At 48.2% G+C, this 18,773-nt stretch overlaps 1 protein-coding gene across 2 annotated transcripts; it reads right to left on the bottom strand.

Moving 5' to 3' along the window:
* Positions 1-126: 126 nt before the first annotated feature.
* Positions 127-18,439, bottom strand: sbno1 (strawberry notch homolog 1 (Drosophila)). Of its 2 annotated transcripts, none has more exons than XM_086186912.1 (33): positions 18,408-18,439; positions 16,173-16,292; positions 14,771-14,869; positions 14,442-14,669; positions 14,229-14,361; positions 13,724-13,824; positions 13,382-13,478; positions 12,637-12,797; positions 12,405-12,538; positions 12,223-12,313; positions 11,982-12,143; positions 11,125-11,260; positions 10,908-11,013; positions 10,386-10,539; positions 10,111-10,293; positions 9,526-9,623; positions 9,292-9,443; positions 8,979-9,191; positions 8,725-8,895; positions 8,474-8,643; positions 7,843-7,974; positions 7,610-7,745; positions 7,392-7,504; positions 7,236-7,307; positions 7,058-7,157; positions 6,855-6,929; positions 6,620-6,766; positions 6,433-6,527; positions 5,942-6,028; positions 5,149-5,286; positions 4,989-5,065; positions 4,176-4,369; positions 127-3,274 (listed from the first exon to the last, which is right to left on the bottom strand). In XM_086186912.1, the coding sequence occupies exons 2-33, from the start codon at positions 16,290-16,292 to the stop codon at positions 3,132-3,134; spliced, it is 4,218 nt and encodes a 1,405-aa protein (XP_086043038.1). In that variant the 5' UTR covers positions 18,408-18,439; the 3' UTR covers positions 127-3,131. The 2 variants fall into 2 exon arrangements, with proteins under 2 accessions (XP_086043038.1, XP_086043037.1); XM_086186911.1 differs by lacking the exon at positions 18,408-18,439 and adding an exon at positions 18,141-18,346.
* Between the last annotated feature and the right edge of the window lie 334 nt (positions 18,440-18,773).

Raw genomic sequence — 18,773 nt, 5'->3', positions numbered from 1 at the left:
GGGTGGTCCTACATTTTCAATTAATAAAGCAAAGCACAATACAAGACTGACTATAAATAATCTTTTTTTTTCTAAGTTTAAAAACGTCAGATATCTGGAACGTATTTGCTTCACAAATACAGAAATAGAGCAAATGTGGTTATCAGAAGTGTGGAGAAGTCATGGTAAAAAAATGTGAATGAACCTTTTATATAAATAAAATGTGTATTAAGTACATTTTCTTGGTTTCACAGTGCTGTGAACAGAATACACAAAATACTACTTTACGTGGGGGGGGGGGGGTCAAAAGATGGTTTCAAATAGATCTGATAATCATTTACATGGCCTTCTCCCCCCCTCAAGATAAAAATGGAATTTTTTGAATCAAAACAAATGCAGTTGAAAGTTAAAAATCCATTTAAACTCAGCTGTTAATGGGCCGGCCCGTTGGCGCGTCTGCCTCTTCACCGAGAGCAGATGTTCTTTCCTTTTTCAAATCTTAATGTACATACAGCACAGACGCCTATTTATATAATTATAGATCTTAAATGTCAGGAGAAAAATACATTGATTTACAGTAGTTAGTTTCCTCTGTGACTGCACTGACAATTAAACCTCTTAACTCCCGAGCATTCACCCACAGACCTGAGTTAATTGGATTAAAGCAGACTTAACCTGGAACATTCACACACAAGGGAAGAAAAAAAAAGGTGTGAAAATCAGTTAAAATACAACAAAATTTAAAAAAAAAAAAAAAGTCAAACGCAGGTTGTTAGTAAATTATTTGAGGAATTAAAAAAAAAAAAAAACCCAGAAAAGTCAAACTCTAAATCTGTCGGGAGGAAGTTCCAGTCCAGCGAGGAGCAAGGATGCAACGGGGCGGGTCCAAGTATACCAAGCTTTATTGAGCATCGCACTCATTCATGTACAGGTAACGGTGACTGCTTTTGTACAACTCTTGTCGTCAGTAGTGCAACTCGTGCAGTGAGGAAGAGAAAAAGTCCCTCCACGCGTCTGCCGGGAGTCCATCTGCCACCACTTCTCCATCAGCATCCAAACACGGCGGCGGCCCGCTGACGCCTAAGAGGGCGCAAAAAAACTGCATCGTCGACTCGTGTGTGGCGAACATTCAACATCCTCCAGCCGCAGCGCACCCGCGGCCTAAATATTGAGACGTGAGGACCTTCAGTTGTCACGTACATGAGTGTGCATCGTTCTCGCTTCCCGTTCGACTTGTGTGTCTGAACGCACCAATCAAGAGCAGCGGAGGAGCAGCAACGAACCCACGCGTCGATCGGGACAGCAGATGGGAGAGACGAGCTCATGGCGGCGAAGCGCAGACACAAGCAAGGCTTGTGAGAGTGCAGACGGAGGACTGGAGTCACGGTCACGCAGATCGCATCATCTTTAATGTCTAAGGAGGTTTCTCGTTCTTCAAAGAGGGTCTTTATGCCACTGGAACCCCTGAGCAGAACCCCATCAAAGAAAAAAACTGAATAAAAAAACAAAAAAAAGGCAGAGAAAAGGATCAGGTCACCGCAGTGACCGGGCTTCTCCTGCCTGGGCTGAAAACTGAACACGGACATGCTGGCAGGGTTCCTGGGCTGCTTCCTAGAACGGTTCCTGTGTTCTCTACCGGCCGAGTCGTCAGGGAACGCCAAGCTCACGCCAGCTAAGGACTTTCTTACACGCCTCAAAGTGGTTTTAAGCACCAGAAATCAGGGGAATATTTTCAGTCACAGGAAAAAGAGAGGTTGTTAGCCATGAGGGGACACAGGAAAATACTGGAGCAGGTTCAGGGTTCTCACCTGAGCCTGCAAGTTCCTCAAACACGTTCTACTTGAAGCAGCTCAGGACAACCCTGCTTGCAGTGACTTCCTTTCACCTCCGGCTGAGGAGATAATGAACACGTTAACAGAGACAGACGCTGAGATGAAATGTTGGTTAGCCTCTCACTTCCCTCAAGATAATTGTCTCCGTCGGTAACGCAGCACTTCTCTCACGATCACGGGTTCGTCGAGGTGGAGATGGTTAATTCATGGCCGATTTCCCCCAAGTAGTGAGATAATTAACATCTCGTCTTCTCGGTATAACGACCAGACTTTTGTTTACTCAAGAAAACAAGAATAATTATCCTGTTACGATAAAAAAATACTAAAATAAAACCAGCTTGGACCTACAGCTTAATTACTTTGTGCTTCAGTAATCAGAAGCAGCTCCTGCACTAAACTGCTCCGTCGTTGAGAGAACGACATTAAAAAGGAATTTGGGAGCGCGACTGCTCTCAGCCTCTGTTCTTCCTCTGCCAGGCAGAGCCTCAGGAGTCTGACACCTCGGCCGATCCGCCAGCACGTCCTGGAGACGCCAGGTCGTTGGTTAGGAGGAGGAGGAACCAACCAAGGAGCTCACATGCACAAAACGAGGTGATGTGTGATGAGTAACAAAAAAAAAAGAAAAAAAAAGAAGACATTTTGGTCTTTGTCTTGAGAACAATGAACACAGAAACTATGCACACGCACACAAGGTTTCCTGGAGTCAACAGGACGACTCGCCAGCATCGCTACTTCAAATTCCTCCGCTGCAGAGGTACTGAGCGTCTGACTTGTCGCCACCATGTGTTAATCTTGGATTGTGTTTAGCATTAAATGCCCATTTTCACTGAATCGACGATGGTCTCAGACTTCCTCTCCAGCTTCGATGAGGGACAAGAAGAGAGTCTTTGTTTCCTAGCAGGTAGTCTGGATTAAAATCGGACACAAAACAGCTTCATGGAGCAAGAGTGAGGAGTGAAGAGCTCAACATGCCTCCGTACGTCGCCGCGCCTCATCGATACACCACTAATCTTTCACTCTGAATGTCAGAGGACGATACATCACCCGTCAAATCTTTCTAGGTGATAACAAGAGTCTGGAGGTTAAAAGAAAGGAAAAACAAAACAAACAACCCTGAAATCTTCTCTGTACAAACACTGCTTTACATGTGAGGATCATCACAGCTCAGTGCGACGCCTCGGACCCTCGGTGGATGGGGGCAGGAGGGTGCGGAGTGAGGGGCAGCAGTCCTGGAGTCTGCAGTGCAGAGAGAGAGGTGGAGCCAGATCCCTCTGGGTCGGGATGGAGCTCGTGGGGTGGAGATGGGATGGCAGCTCCAGGCTATGTGTTGGCTGCGTGACTGAAACTTTGCGGATGCAGCTGCTGCCTCTTCTGCTGCTCCTGCACCGCCAGCTGCTGGCACTGGTCTGATGTCGAGAGCTTGTTGATTAATGGAGACACGCAGTTGGCTGGAATGATCAGTCCTGCAGAATAAATACAAGGTGGAGATCAACTGGGAGCTGACGGATGAGCAGCAACACCAAACATGACAACATGGGTTAGAGGAGAAGACCTGGCAGCGTTTCAGGGGGGAGAAGTGACACTGAAAACCAAGAGAGAAGTGAACACTGCTGAGTCTCCCAGTCACTGGGTTACTGGTTAAATACCTGACATCAGTCTGGGGTTAACAGGAGCCAGTAAACACCAGACTGGTGGATGGTGGAAGTTCAGTTCTACACCAGATCCACCAGACTGGTGGATGGTGGAGGTTCAGTTCTACATCAGATCCACCAGTAAACACCAGACCGGTGGATGGTGGAGGTTCAGGTCTACATCAGATCCACCAGTAACACCAGACTGGTGGATGGTGGAGGTTCAGTTCTACATCAGATCCACCAGTAACACCAGACTGGTGGATGTTGGAGTGGTGGAGTCTTAAAAACCTGGGTTGCTAACAAGAGTCTAGAGGAGCCTACAGAGGTCATGGAGGTCATTAAAGGTCATCAGGGGGAAACACAAGAAGCCTGGAGCTCAGTGGTGGTGACCTTGAAGTCATGTGACCCTGGTGTAGCTAATTCATAGGCTAACGTTAGCTTAGCACTGCTAACCGCAGCATCCAGGCTTCCAGCATCATCAGAGGGTTCATTAGTGAAGATGATCTTGATGAACTGAACCTGGAAGATCATCTTACAAGTCTTGACATCTTTTATTCCAACTGTTGATAAAAAGACTTTTACAAGAAATATAATCGACGTCAGGAGGGAGGAGTTACTGTCAGGCTTCCCGTCTGTCAGACTAAATTTAGGGCAAACGTACGTACGTACGTCTGACGTATTAAGAGCGCTTCATGAATGAGGTCATACATTCTTCAAAGCTTCGACCTACCGACGATCCTCTGGCCGTCTTCAGTTCTCAGGCGGACGATCTGCACTTTCACATTGGTTCCACTGACCGGGGTCAGGACCTCCTCCAGCTCGTTCCACACACTCAGCACCGAGCCACACAGGACGTAGTAGGTCCTACACCGCAGACCCACCTCGCACTGAAGACCCACCGACGCCTTCTTACAGTTTCCCCGCCTGAGAGAAGAAAAGCAAGATTAACAACCGTACAGATGAAGCAAGTTAGCAGGGAAACTCCAATTCAGCAGTACCAGAGAGTGAAACTGCTGATAATTAGTCAGCAAATCCCAGACAGAGACAGAACCCAGCAGAAGCTCTCCGACCACAGCTGGTCGTCGGTGAAATATCATATCACAGTCGCTTTCTGTGACAGATTCAAGATTAAGCACCAAAGAAGGAAGTTGGCTCCTCTCACGCTCAGATTTTTATCCAAAAAACAGGCTTTTACAACAAATGGGCAGATACGCTGATGACACAGAGGGAACAGGGAAGAGAGAATGGACGCCTGCGTCCAGTGAAAGGCTGCTCCATTCTGCAGCTGAGGTAAATAAAGGCCAACCGCTATCTGAGGAAACACAACACCAAGATAAAGCCTCTGAAAACGGCTCGGTGTTTAGTTCTGAATGCAGCAGCTGAGTAACTTTCTACAGCCGCCCAACGCCACTCCCTCCTGCTGGAGAGGCGCCGCGTCACCGAATGGAACAACGTGACTCCCTCCAGTGTCTCTGGACAGACACACAAGATGCTCCTTCAGACATGAATTCAAGTACTTTGGCTTTAGTTCCAGTGAACATACCAGAAAGCATGTGAGCAGATTTTAGCTGACAACTTGTACTGGTCGGTCCAGTGCTGCTTGGCGTCTTCTGACAAAACCTGAAAGCAAAAACACAGCAGGTCACTTCCCAACGCGGACGGCGTCCTCCTCAGAGCACGTTAGGATCAACCAACGGTTTAACCTTCTTAAACTTCTTCTTGATGTCGGCGTAGGTCTCCAGTTTGAGCTGCCGGCCCGTGTTGGGCCTGTAGACCAGGAACAGCCTCTTCTTGGTGTTCACCTCTTTGACCAGGATGGCCGTCTTCTTGTTGTTCCTCATCTGAAAATGATTCACACACGTTTCTCACAGGTCACGTGTTAAACTAGTGCACAGCAGCTCTGATCAGTCGGACACTTCTTGGAACCACCAGCACAACCACGCCATGACATGACATCATTGGTTCCGGTTTTATAAATCCTTAAAAATTGACATTAAAAAAAAAAAAATAAAAAAATTTGTATGTACCAAAGAGAGTCAGGAGTTTAGCTTTCGTCCTCCTGGCCTCAACACATTTGGTTTAGTCCACCAATGTCATAGATACACACACACTCACAGTATTCATTTTCTTCTCTCACACACACACACACACACACACACACACACACACACACAGCATTTGCAGCTACCAAAATCCCTGCAACGGAAAGTGTCCTGATTTGAGTTCCTTAAATGTTGCTGTATGTAATTATTCGTTCCTGTACATCCTCGATGTCGATACAGACGCTACAATGCCAATTTTCCTTTTATATAAACAAGTTGAGAAAATAAAACCCTGTCAACCCAAACCTTCACTTCTGGCAAAGCAAATGTGATGAATCCAGTTTTGAAGGTTTCATTAAAACAACAACAACATCGCTACACTGAGCGAGACTCAGCCACGGTCCCCGGTCAGAGTCGAGGTCAGCAGAGGTCACCGGTGTGAGACATCACCTACCTGGACGTAGAAGCCATCGTCTGCTCCGTTCTGGTCGGCCCAGGCGTGCGTGGCCTCTTCCCAGGACATCCCCCGCTCCACGCTCACCTGGAGCCACACACAGGTTAGATGAGGCCTCACCATCATGAGAGTTCACTCAGCAGCATTTCATTGTCCAGGGACAGGGGACAGGACGTTCAGACCGACACACACACCAACTACCCCGTTCATTTCCATGTCAACTAAAAGCAGAAGCTGCAACGTCGTGGTTACACGAGGTTCTGGACCTGCACCACCAAATGCTTCAAAAACTCCAACTGGTCTTCAGACTGCGATTAAAGTTAATCCACGTCTCCAATAACCAGACTAAGACCGAAAACTCCACACGTCTTAATGGGATTACTCCCTCTTTGACCTGATTCAGGTTACAGTCGTCCATGTTGACACACAGAAGAAGCCAGCTGATGTTGCAGCACTCAGACGGCGGTGAAAATAAGAATCTCTGAACGTACGGTGAAGAGTTCCACGTGTCCAGATGTGGTGTAGCCTGGCGTCAGGAACTTCCTGCAGTCCATCTTCTTCACCTTCTCATCACCAGAGCCCAGATCTGTCAGGAGGAAGAGGAGGAAAGAGTTTCACATGTTGGCCACTTTCAGGTCACATGACTCAAATCACTTCGGTCACGATGAGGCGTCTCACCCAGGATGCCCATGTCATATCTGCCGCTCCTCTTGGCTTCCTGAATGACGGCCGCCAGCGTGTCTGAGAAGTACTGGAACAGAGCGTTCTGCTGCTGGACCTCCATGCCCAGGATACGATTCAGGAACTTTCCAATGTTGTTGTAGTCTGCAGCAACAGATTGAGCTGAACGTCTCAGAACCACTGAACACGCAACCATCAATGTTTCTCTTCCTTCTTTACGACTTCTAATCACCTTTGTCCAGTGACAGGGCGCCAGATCTGTCCTCCACGTTGATGAGGCCCACACCTATCAACCCGCTCTGAATTTCTACAGAAGACAAACGCTCTTGTCGATCAGCTCCACTCATGAACCATCGACTTCATCACAAATCCATGTACGCACCACCTCAGACAAAACAAATCCCTTGCTGTGTTCGGAGCAGCTGTGACTCGTACCTTTGAAGAAATCCCCTTTAAAGTCCGAGGGTGGAGACACTAATGGAGAATCCAGCTTCACAATCGACTTCATCACAATTTCCAGAGCATTTCTACCGTACTGTGAGGAAGGGAGACGCTCGGTGAGTCACAGAAACAGAAAGAAACGTATGAAGACATCGGAGACAAAGAGACTGACCTTGTTGTCAAAATTAAACCTGCTGAGGTCTCGAGTTTCCGTGGCTCTTCTGTCTCCGTGAGTGAGAGCCCCCTGTTGCAACACATTCGCTGAATATTTCGTGGGAATTTTAAAAGCATTTTCATATTTCATACTGTGCTCTCGCCGAGTTCTCACCAGGCTTTCTAATCTTTTAGCAACGATTGAGGCGAATCTCTGCTCTCCTGCCAGCTCCGAGATGAGGAAGACGTATTCCGGAGCAGTGACCTGGTTTGACCTGTGAGTTCTCCCTGTGACCCCAAAAGAGAGGAAAGTTTGGATCGGGACTGTTCAGCTCTTATACCGGTCACATGAAAGAGTCCGATCTTGAGGATGAGGAGTGGATCTGTACTGACCGAACTGCTGGATAGCTCGGTCGGCGCTCCACGGAAGCTCCAGCGTCATGTGGACTCTCCGCCGCTGGTTCTTCACCCGTCGATCAGCCTGCAGGGAAATACCTGAGCTGGCAGCTTCCGAGATGATGGCGATGTTCTGGATCCGAGGAGAAACGACACAACGCTTACACAACTGAGACTGCAGTTAGCAGCCGCTGCCCGTCCTGCACCTTCGTTCAGACCAGGCCTCCTACCTTTTCTCCATCCATGAATCTTTGCTTCTCAGTGAGATTGAGGATTTCCACAGGGACGTCCAGCTCAGAGCGAGACTCATAGGTGATGCTGCCGTCATCGTTACTGACAACGCGACCTTTACGGCCGGTCATCTGAAAAGACCAAGAAACGGGAGAGCATGAGAAGATAACATCTTCAAGAACCTTAAAATCCTACAAAGACAAGGAGACATCGGAAATTTAGAGACGGCTCGAATGTTGACTGATGCCAATTTGTTTGTTTTTTTCCAATGAATTTATTTTGTTTTCTTTGATTTGTGCCACTGAAATTAGGAAACCTTTCATTACAAAAAACAAAACAAAAAAAACAAGCGATGTTAAATGGGCACATCGTCATACAACTGACACATCAGCCGCTGCCATCAGTAGCAGATACAGGGGTTCTCAACGCGAGGGTTGGGACCCCTTGAGGGGGTTGCAGGCACAGATGAGGGGATGGATAAAATTACATTTAAAATGATCCAAAAAAGCACATTTTACCAAGAATTGATACAAAAACAAACTGACTGACTGAAAATGAGTAAACACCAGTTTGGAGAGGTCTGATAGGCCGATATATCAGGGCATCTCAAAATAACGAAGCCGTTCCTACCTCAGCTACATTTTCTGGTCCCCCCAGTTCGTCGATGAGCTCGTCCAGCGTGTTGGGGGGAAGATACTCGGCCAGCTGCTCCAGTTTTTCCAGTAGTTCTCTCTTCATTTTCTGGGCATGTTCCACCGCGTCCTGGCTGGTCAGGCAGCTGTCTGGACTCTCCGTCTTGACTGATGACCATGTAAGAACAAGACACCTATTAACCCCTGAGAGGCGAAATCATTTAATTCTGCTTCACCGGGGCTGACTACCTGCGGGTGGCACGCTGGGGGGGTTGACGGGGGCAGTGAACGCAGGTCGGGTGGAGCCGAGCCCGGAGGCTAACAAGGCACTTTGAATGGAGTCTGGATCAATACTCTTCCGTCTCTTTTTCTTCTTCTTCTCTTTGCCTTTCTTTGGTTCCTTCCTGATGAGCCAGGGGTCTGAACAAAGGGAGACAGAAAGGTTTGTACTCAACCAGCTGTCAAATGTCTTCAGCAATGACAGTCTCTCTCCTCCTCCTCACCGTCCTCCTCCTCTTCGTCAGACTCGTCTCTGAAAGGGTTGAAGTCGTCATCCTCATCTGCCGAGCTGGCAGATTTGAAGCTGTCGTCACTGTCGCAGTCTTTGCCGGACTCTTTGTCAGACTCGTCTGACTGGCTCTCGTCTGAGCTGGTACCCGACAGGCCGCCATGTTTGCGAGGCTTCTTCTTCTGCTGCTGCTTTTTAACCTCTGAACCTGAGCGGACGATCAGAGAGAGCAACAAACGTTGTTTTGTTTCCACTGCTGTCAGAAGGTTCACCTGTTGAGAAGCGACACAATCTCATTTTGTTTTTACCTTTCCTCTTCTTGCCCTTCTGTTCAGGCGGTGCGGGAGCGTCGCCGGGGGAGGGGGTCTTCTTGGCCGAGAGGTCGATGCCCAGCAGGCTGTAAAGCTTCTGTCTGTCAGGAGCTGGAAAGTGCTTCTCAATCAGGGACTGCAGCACACCCCTACAACAACAAACACTCATTCACAGTGGCCGCACACACCAGTCTGTCTTCACTGTTAGCCCTGCCGTCTGTGAGAGCGTACTTTGCAGTTGACACAAAGTCGTTGAGTTCTCCTCCTCCTTCCTCCAAGGCCTCGAGTGTTCTTGCTTCTCCAGTGGACTGAAGACCGATCACCACACACTGCAGGGGACACAGCCAGTCAAGAGTTCACCCCACAAACAGCACCACATTCACCCTGAGCAGCTTTTGTCTTTTCAATAAACACAAGACATTTTTAGTGACGGTCTTTTACTTGGTCACACGTAACAAATGTCTGTTTACTTCTATATCAGACTGCTCTTTATTTTCCCACATCAGCCTAAATGTTGCTGTCCTTCCCCAAGCTGTTTCTTTGCTGCTCTGAGCTTTTTGACGTGTATCATGTTGATATTTCAGAGTGATTGTGGATGAGATGAGCTGCAAATGAACGGCCCTCCGCGGGATCTGTAGTCGTCTGAATCTGAATTCGACCTGAGGCCCCTGCTAGCAGCAGCAACCGCCGCTACCCTCACGCGATGCATCGTGGACAGACCAGGTGTATTTCAGAGCCAACACAGAGAGCAGGACAGTCAACAGACATCATCAGTCTTAATGTTATGAAACAGTCCATAAGGCAGCCAATGCCCACCTTCCCGTTCTGGACCTCCTCTCTGGCCAGCTGCACCACCCTCCGGACCTTGGATGCGATGCAGAGGTATTTGAAGAACCGCTGGTGAGCCGACCAGAACTGACCCCACATGGACTTCTTCATGCGCTGCTCTGCGTCCATCAGGTTTGCAGCCTGCTGGAACTTCTCCCGCGCGCTCACCCACTGAAAGAGCAGAGCACCGCAGCGTTTGTTCAGCAGCTGCCGGCCCCGACACAACGACTGAGGCTTTGGATGCTTTCCTCCTCAACACTCACCAGCCTCACGGACTTGTTGTACATGTGGATGTACTGCTGAGACAGGGGGACCTCCTCAATCTTGAAAGTCACCCCTGTAAAACTCAACTGTCTAGCGATGTACATCCCCCTCAGTTTCATATCCATGGCAACGATCTCCATGGCACCGACACCTCTGACATGGAGGGAAAAATGGAAAAATGTCAAATCAGCTCCCAGTCTTTTCTTCAGACTAATAGACGCCGTTACTCTTCCAGGTAATGAGTGTAACTAATTACTAATTAACATTCAGAACATTCGTTACTTCCACAGAAAACAACATGGTTAAAACCTTCTGCCGTCACCGCATTGATCGGCCACTCAAAAATCCAAGCACGCAAAATTCAATGTCTGAATTTTAAGAGTAAATATGAAAATACTGATTCTATGTGGTGTCAGGGAAACATCCTGTCAGTCGCGTAAGGAAGTATTGTTGAAAGAAACAACATTAATTTTGGTAAAGAGACCAACCGACTGTTCCTCTGCAGTGAATGAATGCCCTACCTGCGCTCCACCGCCTGGATAAAGTTTCCGAATTCTCTGAAAGGTGTTTTATGGCCCCAGATGCCCAAACGGTTCATATAAGCCATGTTACGAGGTTCAGAGGCACCTGGAGAGACAAACATACACAACTTTTCAGACCCCAGTTTGAACAGACGTACCACATTCATCAGCTGTCAGATAATCAAGAAATCCCTTTCCTGTGCTGCTGCCTACTGACCTGTAGCACTCGCGTACACAACCCGAGCCTTCGGGAGTTTGTTCTGCAGTTCCAACACCGCCAGACCGGTTTTGGTTGGTTTCGATGATCCAATTGGACACACATTTTTAGCTTTGTGACACTCGTCATAGACAATCTAGAGACATTCGGTTAAGAAACATTTCTGAAAAGAATTTTCTTCCAAGAGGTTTCCTGCCAGTGAAGACCCAATCCAATCCAGTGGGCACACACGACAAGTCCGGCCTTCAGAGCCTTTCAAGAACACACCAACTTTTTGGGAAGTCCTGTTTTTGTCCATCGTCCCAGAGCCAGAAAAGACAGAGACGTTTCTCTCCTCTCTGAAGCATTAGGGAGCGGAGACCCACGCTAGTTAGCTTAGCACAAAGCATAGTGGTGGTTGTTAGCATAGTGTGAGTAGACCTCGATCAAATGTCACCCAAGAGACTTTTCTCCCCAAACAGCTGTTGTCATTCATATAACGAGGGTTGCTCGTCACACTGATGATGAAGTAACAATTTAACATGAAGGCACATTGCAACAGTAGAATCAGACATGTCACTCCTTCCATGACCCGACTCTACATGTCTGATTCAAAATTGACGCCTTGTCATTCTAAACTGTTTTTTCACTTGATTTGATGTTTGACCATTCGTTGTGCTAAGCAAACTAAAAAGCTCAAAGTTTTACCAAAGAGCGTAGCTTTAATAATCATCATCATCATCATAATAATAATGGAACATTATGAATGGATTGTGTTGAATGTCCAGGTGCTCCTGGTGGAAAACATCAGCTTGGTGTCCTGATACGAGTGTTTTACTGCCCCGTCGCCCCCCCAGGTAACATCTCTGAAAGGATACGACTCCATCAAAGTCCTCGCCACACCAGTGGAGCAGCTGCTCGAATCTGGTCTTGTACTTCCCTCCTGACTGGCTCTCTCCGATCAGTGACGAGTAGGTAGCAAAGATGACGCCTTTCTTTACACTCCCGTTGTGTTTGGAGGAGATTTTACCATATTTGAACTGAAAATGTAAGAACTGAGTCACTCTGACTTCACTCAACAGGGCAGTGTTTTCATCAGGAGTGACTGAGGTCCCTCACCTTGTTGAGTGAATGAACCTGAATATTCTTGGCGCCGATGTCCCTTAAATCCCTTTCAGCATCATACTTCAAGTCATTTGAGACACTAAACCTTAACACAAGAACACATACAAGAAGAGTCATAAAACTCCCATACAACTTCAGTCGTGTGAAACACATCTACAGAGTTACCAGGACTTTACCAAAGTGATCTCTTGCGGCCTAAAAGGTAGTTCTCATAGATGATCCCTGCGATCGTACGCCCTTTCCCCACGCCAGCTCCATCGCCGATCAAATATGCAGCTCGATCACCGCTGGGCAGGAACGTCTCGTGTTGCTGGACACGTTCAGGCAGGAAATGCAAAATTAAAACTGCACAGATTCCATGGAGGGGACGTCAAAAAAGATGTTCGGAAGTAGAGGGCGTGCGCTTACCTGAGCAGCATATGTGATGGCTTCCAGCTGCAGAGCAGACAAGCAGCCACGGTCGATGACTTCCTCTGGGATGGACAGTCTGTACCAAACATCTGGCGGGCTGACGCTGGACAGGGAACTGGTCTCCACAACTGGATCAGGATGTCGCAGGCCAACCTTTACTGCAATGACAAACGGGTCAGAGGGTTGATCTACAAGCCTGTCTGGAGTCCGATTTGACTCTGGTTAAGAGCTCAATCCAGGTTTAGAGGATAGAAGATACAGAAGAACAGGAAGTTAGCATGTCAGGGATGAAACGTCAATACAACAGTTACCAGCACAATGCTAAAGTTAGCCTATGAAGGAGCCACACCACAGTCACATGACTTCAAGGTCACCACAGCTGCGCTTCGCGGTTCTGTCTGGCGCGGTTGTCCAGAACATTAAATGTCTCAGGGAAATCTCCTTGAGGCGCTGTTGTTACAGACATCAAACAGACGGTAGCAATGACGTATTTTATGCTGAAGAGCAAAAAATACCTCCAGCTCGGGTTAACCAAAGCTTTTATCTCAGCCGCTGAACCAAAAATCCCGAACGTCCATCAACACCAACTTATTTGTGGGGGTCCAGACTCATTCCCGTGCCCCCCCCATCAGGTCTCAATGCAGCAGTGGTTTGCTGTCAATCTTGTAAAATGGCGTGAAGTGAATGTTCCAAAACAACCCGGCGTTAGCTACACTGGCAGAGCGTCTCCAGTTGTACTCACGTTTCATTGGCATGTACTCGGCGTAGGTCTCTGCATGACCCAGCTCTTCTTCCTCCTCCTCCTCAGGCTCATCTTCTTCCTTCATACCTGGTACTTTCTGCGTTTTGATTGACACCATAAAAGCCACCGGTTAATAGAATATTTTTCTGCTTTCAACGCCACCTAAACCTCGCTGTAAAAGGCACCAGATCCTCGTGTGAGCTCGTGAACTCTGTTGACTCAAAAGGCCACGCGATTCCATGAAGGTTTCTTCTAGAATATTGAGATTTTGCCTCCCGCCCCCTCCCAATGATGCCTTTGACAAACCAACACCTCTCTTCTAGTCAGGATCCTCATTCTCACCAGAGGATGTGAAAAGTTGTGCACTTTCATGTCGTCATTGACCCAGATTCTGCCGGCGTCTTTCCCCAGCACTTCCCTCTTGATCCCATTGTTCATTTCACCTGAAGCACAAACACACACCAGAGAGACAAAACTCGAATCTGGAGAGGAATCCAAGTTTGATGTTCCCAACACATTGAATTGGCAAACGTTGTATGGTTAAATGATAACACTCAGAGAAAAACAACGGCTTACATAACAACTTCTCAGATCATTTTTTCCTTTATTTTGCAAGCTTTTTCCTCTTTGTGTCTTGTCAGGAAACAAAAGGTTCCTGAGCCGTCGCTGAACACAGAAATCTTAAGTGTCACCAACTGAGATCTGAACCAGCATCATTTTGATGACAGTCACTCTGATTCTCATGATTCTGGACCACCTGGACGGTCTTTAAAGGTCTTGTGAGCCTGCCCATACTGGGGTGATTACAGTTACAATGCTGATGAAACCAATCTAAAAGCGTGCTTACCAGTGGCTGTAGCTGTTGCTACCGGTGGAGCGATGTCAGGTGGTGGTTTGAGCTTCATGAGCTCCATCAGGCTGTTATCCTTGAGGCCAGAGCTCTTCATGTTTCCAGTCCGAAGGAGGTCTTTCAACTGGATCTGAAGGAGAGGACAGAGGATTTTTAATCAAGGAGGTTCCAGACAGCTGACAAGTCGATGCCGAGCTCCTCCGAACTCACCTGATCTCTATTAGAAGGCACTACTGTGGACGCGGAGGGAGGAATACTTGTGGAAGAGGGGGTGGGCGAAGCTCGCAGGGCTGAGTTGGCAACGTGGACCACCTTGGTGACGGTTACGGTGTGTTTGATTGGGTTCGTCACCGACTGTTTGGTCACAACAGCTCCGAGTGATGGCAACTGATTCAGCTGATTTAAGACAAAGGTGGTGGTTGATGGCTGAGGTTTGTGCTGTTGGAGATGCAGACAGAAGAAAACGTTTACTTTAAACGCCGTAAACCTCAGCAGGGACACACCACAGCCTCGAGGTAACACAAGAACTGCCATCTCACCCTGATAGTGACGATAGGGACCGGAGCAGGAGGTTCAGCGCGAACCACCTCCATCGCCTCTGCCCCCAAGCCAACATCCAGGGCACTGATTGAGATAGACTGAAGGAGACCAGGAATAATGAGACCAACACTTACAAGTTACTATACAAAAACCTAAGAGGGGACTTTTAGTGCACAGCTCCTTACAGCCATTATCACTGTAGCTGTACATTTATATATGTGCTGCGTAGGGGACGATGCCTGATAGCCACCTATCGCCAGGAATCACCAGACAAGAGGGAGGCCAGCAGTTCCTAACATTGGAGACCATGGTCACATGTTCAAGAACAGCATGAGGATACAGATTTATACGTTCGTTCATCTCCAGAGGGTTTGTTTAACACCTAGAACAGTCGTGACCATCCCATAAGGCTCTTCCGCAACAAATAAGACCCACCTTAACCACTGGGTGGCGACAGTGGACACTGGGCTCCGTTGTGGTTCAGCTGTGAGCCTGACTGTGTTGTCCTTTAACATCATGACTAGCTAGCTACTGTCCCCGAATAAACATCACGACCGCCACGAAGCAAACGCCGGTCATGTGTTGTGACGCGTCAGTGAGGACGCAACGTGACAGCAAATGGGATGTGAGCTGATGTCTGTCCCTAGGTGACAGCCCTGTGATTGACAGGTGAGCCCCACCTTTCTCCTGATGTCAGCGGGGATTAGATAATGAATGGACGAATGGAAGATCAATGCTTGCAGCATGTGATGTAAAGTTGAACTCAGAGGAGCAGTGTGCTTCCTGCAGTCGTGTGCGACAGTCGCCATCCCGAGGACGAGGCAGTGACCAGCGCTCAGTGTTGAAAACAAGAGATTCAGATAGTTTGATCATCATCGCTGATATCCCGGCACGCGCAGCCCGATGATAGCTGACGTTAACTCCTTACGCCACTTCTCCAACATCCCTCAACTCAGCTGCATCCCAGGTGAGGTACTCATGTTCTCCACGCTGGCGGAGGGAAATCAGGAGTCGCTCACCATTTCAATGAGAGGTTGATTGTAAATCAAATAAACTGCAAATGGAGGCTCTGACTGCACCCCTGGTGCTGTGGGCATGTCTAAGTAGCCAGGACATTCATGTGCAACAGTGAACTGAAAGTTTACTGGAACTACTTAGTAGGTGTATAACAAGAAGCAACGGACATCCAGCAGCCAATCAGAATCCAATATTCACTCAGATAATGGTGCAAGTTTTTAAAAGTACCAAAGTTCATGACAGCCAGTGAGGTCATTTCAGCTAGAAACTCAAATAGAAACAAAAAAAATAAACTGAGCAGCCATGAAACCATAACCTCACTGGTTGGTTGGAGTAGAAACTTAAAAAGCAGAGAAAATCAACAACAAGTAAAGATGGCCTCACCTGCTGGGCTGTAGAGGGCTGCGCAACATCCTGAGAATCGCCATCAAACAGGCCGATGTCGTTGGGGCAGATGCCGCTCTCACTGAGGGCAGTGAGGAGTAAATCCTGTCCGGGATCCATCTGCAGCACAGACACACACAACCAGCTGTCAACACGCCTGGTGTTTAAATAAAGAATATTTAACAGGACCACTCGTGGCTACTTAAATAAAGACTGGCACAGACAGCAGGCGTATATTTGAAGACATACACACGGATACGACAGCACCATCTTCCATTCTGACAAACCAAGCATTTGTGTAGAAGCAGAATTTTAGTCTGAACGTTCCTTTATAAATCCTCCGCTTCCTTCAACGTGCGCAGCAGAGGAGGACAAGGACTCAACGGCCTCCGACTCCATGGCTGCCCTCAGAGGACTTCCCTTGACTTCTTTTGAAATTGCATTTGAAGTCCAAATAATCACCATTGTATAATTTGCATTTTATTTTTAATTTTGATTTCAGCCCTGATTGACAGGGTCCGTCACCCTCAGGTGCAGCCATGGAACTGTGAAACGATGTTCTCACCTGAGAAGACCTCTCAAAAAGTGAAGGACGGAACGCTGCGCTGTACCGGGAGAAACAGACTTTGCAGATCCCAGGCTTGTCAAAACGTCAAGAAAGAACAACTTGGAAAAAAAATCCAAATGATATCAGTGTGACTGATACTGCAATTGTGGTATTAGGGGGAATGTTAATTTTTGCTTTAGTGCTTCAATTGAAAACCCTAAAGGGATGAGGCTGATGATTTGTGTGGGAACTTGTCTCAAGCAAGTATGTGTTCAGATGGGGGGGGGGGGGCGTCTCTGCAGCACCACGATAACATTTTCAGACACAATAAGCCTTGAGCAGATTCTTGCCCTCCCTGGATTTGAAACCTGCAGTCACCACCGCGTAGCCCTACAACACGGTGAGGTACGGAGCTCATGATTTAAACATGAGCATGGTAGCAGGTCTCTGTACGGACGGAGAAGGGAGGATTGTTACCTCCCCGGTATTTGATCGTAAAGAAAGCCTATAAAATAGCAAGCACGCACACGGAAACAGAGGTCAACTACACACAGATCAAACGGTGGCTCCACACACCCGAATCCGCCCTGAATGAAGGATAAAAGAACGAGTTACCCGCCGACCTTACGCACCAGGACGGGTCCGAGGCTTGCTCCAAAGTGACCCAAAACAAGACACGTGTTTGCAATGCCTCACTAAGGTACCATCAACTTCCTGGTGCATCTGACAACGCCACCGTCCCACCCCCTCCCCTTCCCCTTGAGTCCTACTTAGCACGGCGGGGTTAATGATTATAGACAATATATTACGTGACAGAGCTGAATATTTACCTCACCGACACACCTCGACGCCCAGGCTAGCTTAGCAACGGTTACGATCCGCCTAATGTCACCGTTCGACCAGCTGAACCGGCCTGTTTGGACCAGGGTGACACAGCTTAGCTGCGCTAGCTAGCTAGCTAGCTGCCGAAACGAAAGCTAACGTGTGAAACTCAAAGACACTTTCACATCTAGGGCCCCCGGGCAGGGCAGCGGGCACACATGCCTCCAAACCACAACGAACGAGCCGTATAAAGCAATGACGCTAACCGAGTTGAGCTAAGGACTGGGTGGGGTGACAGCGGTGGGGTGGTAAACCCGGGTGACTTGCCGGAGCCTCACAATGTCAGTGGCTTGGCTGCCGCTCACCCACAAGCACATGGCCATATTATGACTTAATTAACGTTTAACCAACGAAATGATCTTTGTTCCCTACTAACCTCACCCCCTGTTGCCGCCTGATATTAGCAAGCTACAAGTTAAATGAGTTTGGACTCAAGTTAGCTCATTTACAGCTGCTTGAAGTGCCGTTAAATAACAAGTTACGTGACATTAACAGGCGTCAACGGCGCAGGTATCTGGTCCGTAGGCAACACGTCGTACCTCCCATATTGTCCACGCACTCTGCTCCACCAAGCAGGGCAAAATTAGCAGGCTGCCCCCTCGCATTGTTGTGATGTTGTTGACTGTGTCATTGCTCGTGTTAGCTAACATTAGCACCTAGCAGCGACAAAAAAAACGGCAAACGCTGCCGCTGTCTGTGTCTAAAACTTCCAATTTCCTTCAGGTCCCAACGCGCAACGGTAGGCTTCCGCTTCTGGTGGGCCGCTGGAAGACAGTGAACCAGTTCCCATGTCAACGGGCACTTACTTGACAGTTAATCGGCCGCTCCGGGTCGCAGTCGGCGCCGCTCGACAGTTCGCTTGTTGTCCTCTCCGCTCCGCCGCGCTCACGCCATCTTTTTATCAAACGCTCCGCCGCATGCTGGTCACGTGACGCGCAGGCCGACCGCGGCTGGTGTTGCAGTCAAACTCTCCGCCCGGCGTCGTTGGAAACGGGAAATCGAGCGGCCGCATGACGTCCCCGGGGACCCGTACGCCGTCAAAAGCGAAAATTGTGGCATCTCCGAAAGATTTAGAGCAAACAACAAACATCGCAGAGTCAGCGAGCTAATGCAACGTCACGTGACCTAGCGAGGTCTGAACAGGAAGTGACGACGCTAAGAGTTTCTTCTTC

Source organism: Aulostomus chinensis, chromosome 19 (genome assembly GCF_037954235.1).
Source record: "Aulostomus chinensis isolate RoL2024-O1b breed Wild chromosome 19, RoL_Achi_v1.0, whole genome shotgun sequence".
Classification (NCBI taxonomy): Eukaryota; Metazoa; Chordata; class Actinopteri; order Syngnathiformes; family Aulostomidae; genus Aulostomus; species Aulostomus chinensis.
This window is presented reverse-complemented; position numbering and strand designations above follow the sequence as displayed.

Coding starts and splice junctions, on each gene's coding strand:
- sbno1 (XM_086186911.1), bottom strand. CDS start 18,251: ATGTTAGCTAACACGAGCAATGACACAGTCAACAACATCACAACAATG. Junction 14,670..14,770: donor TCCCTATCGTCACTATCAGG/GTGAGATGGCAG, acceptor CATCTCCAACAG/CACAAACCTCAGCCATCAAC. Junction 11,014..11,124: donor TGTGTACGCGAGTGCTACAG/GTCAGTAGGCAG, acceptor TTGTCTCTCCAG/GTGCCTCTGAACCTCGTAAC.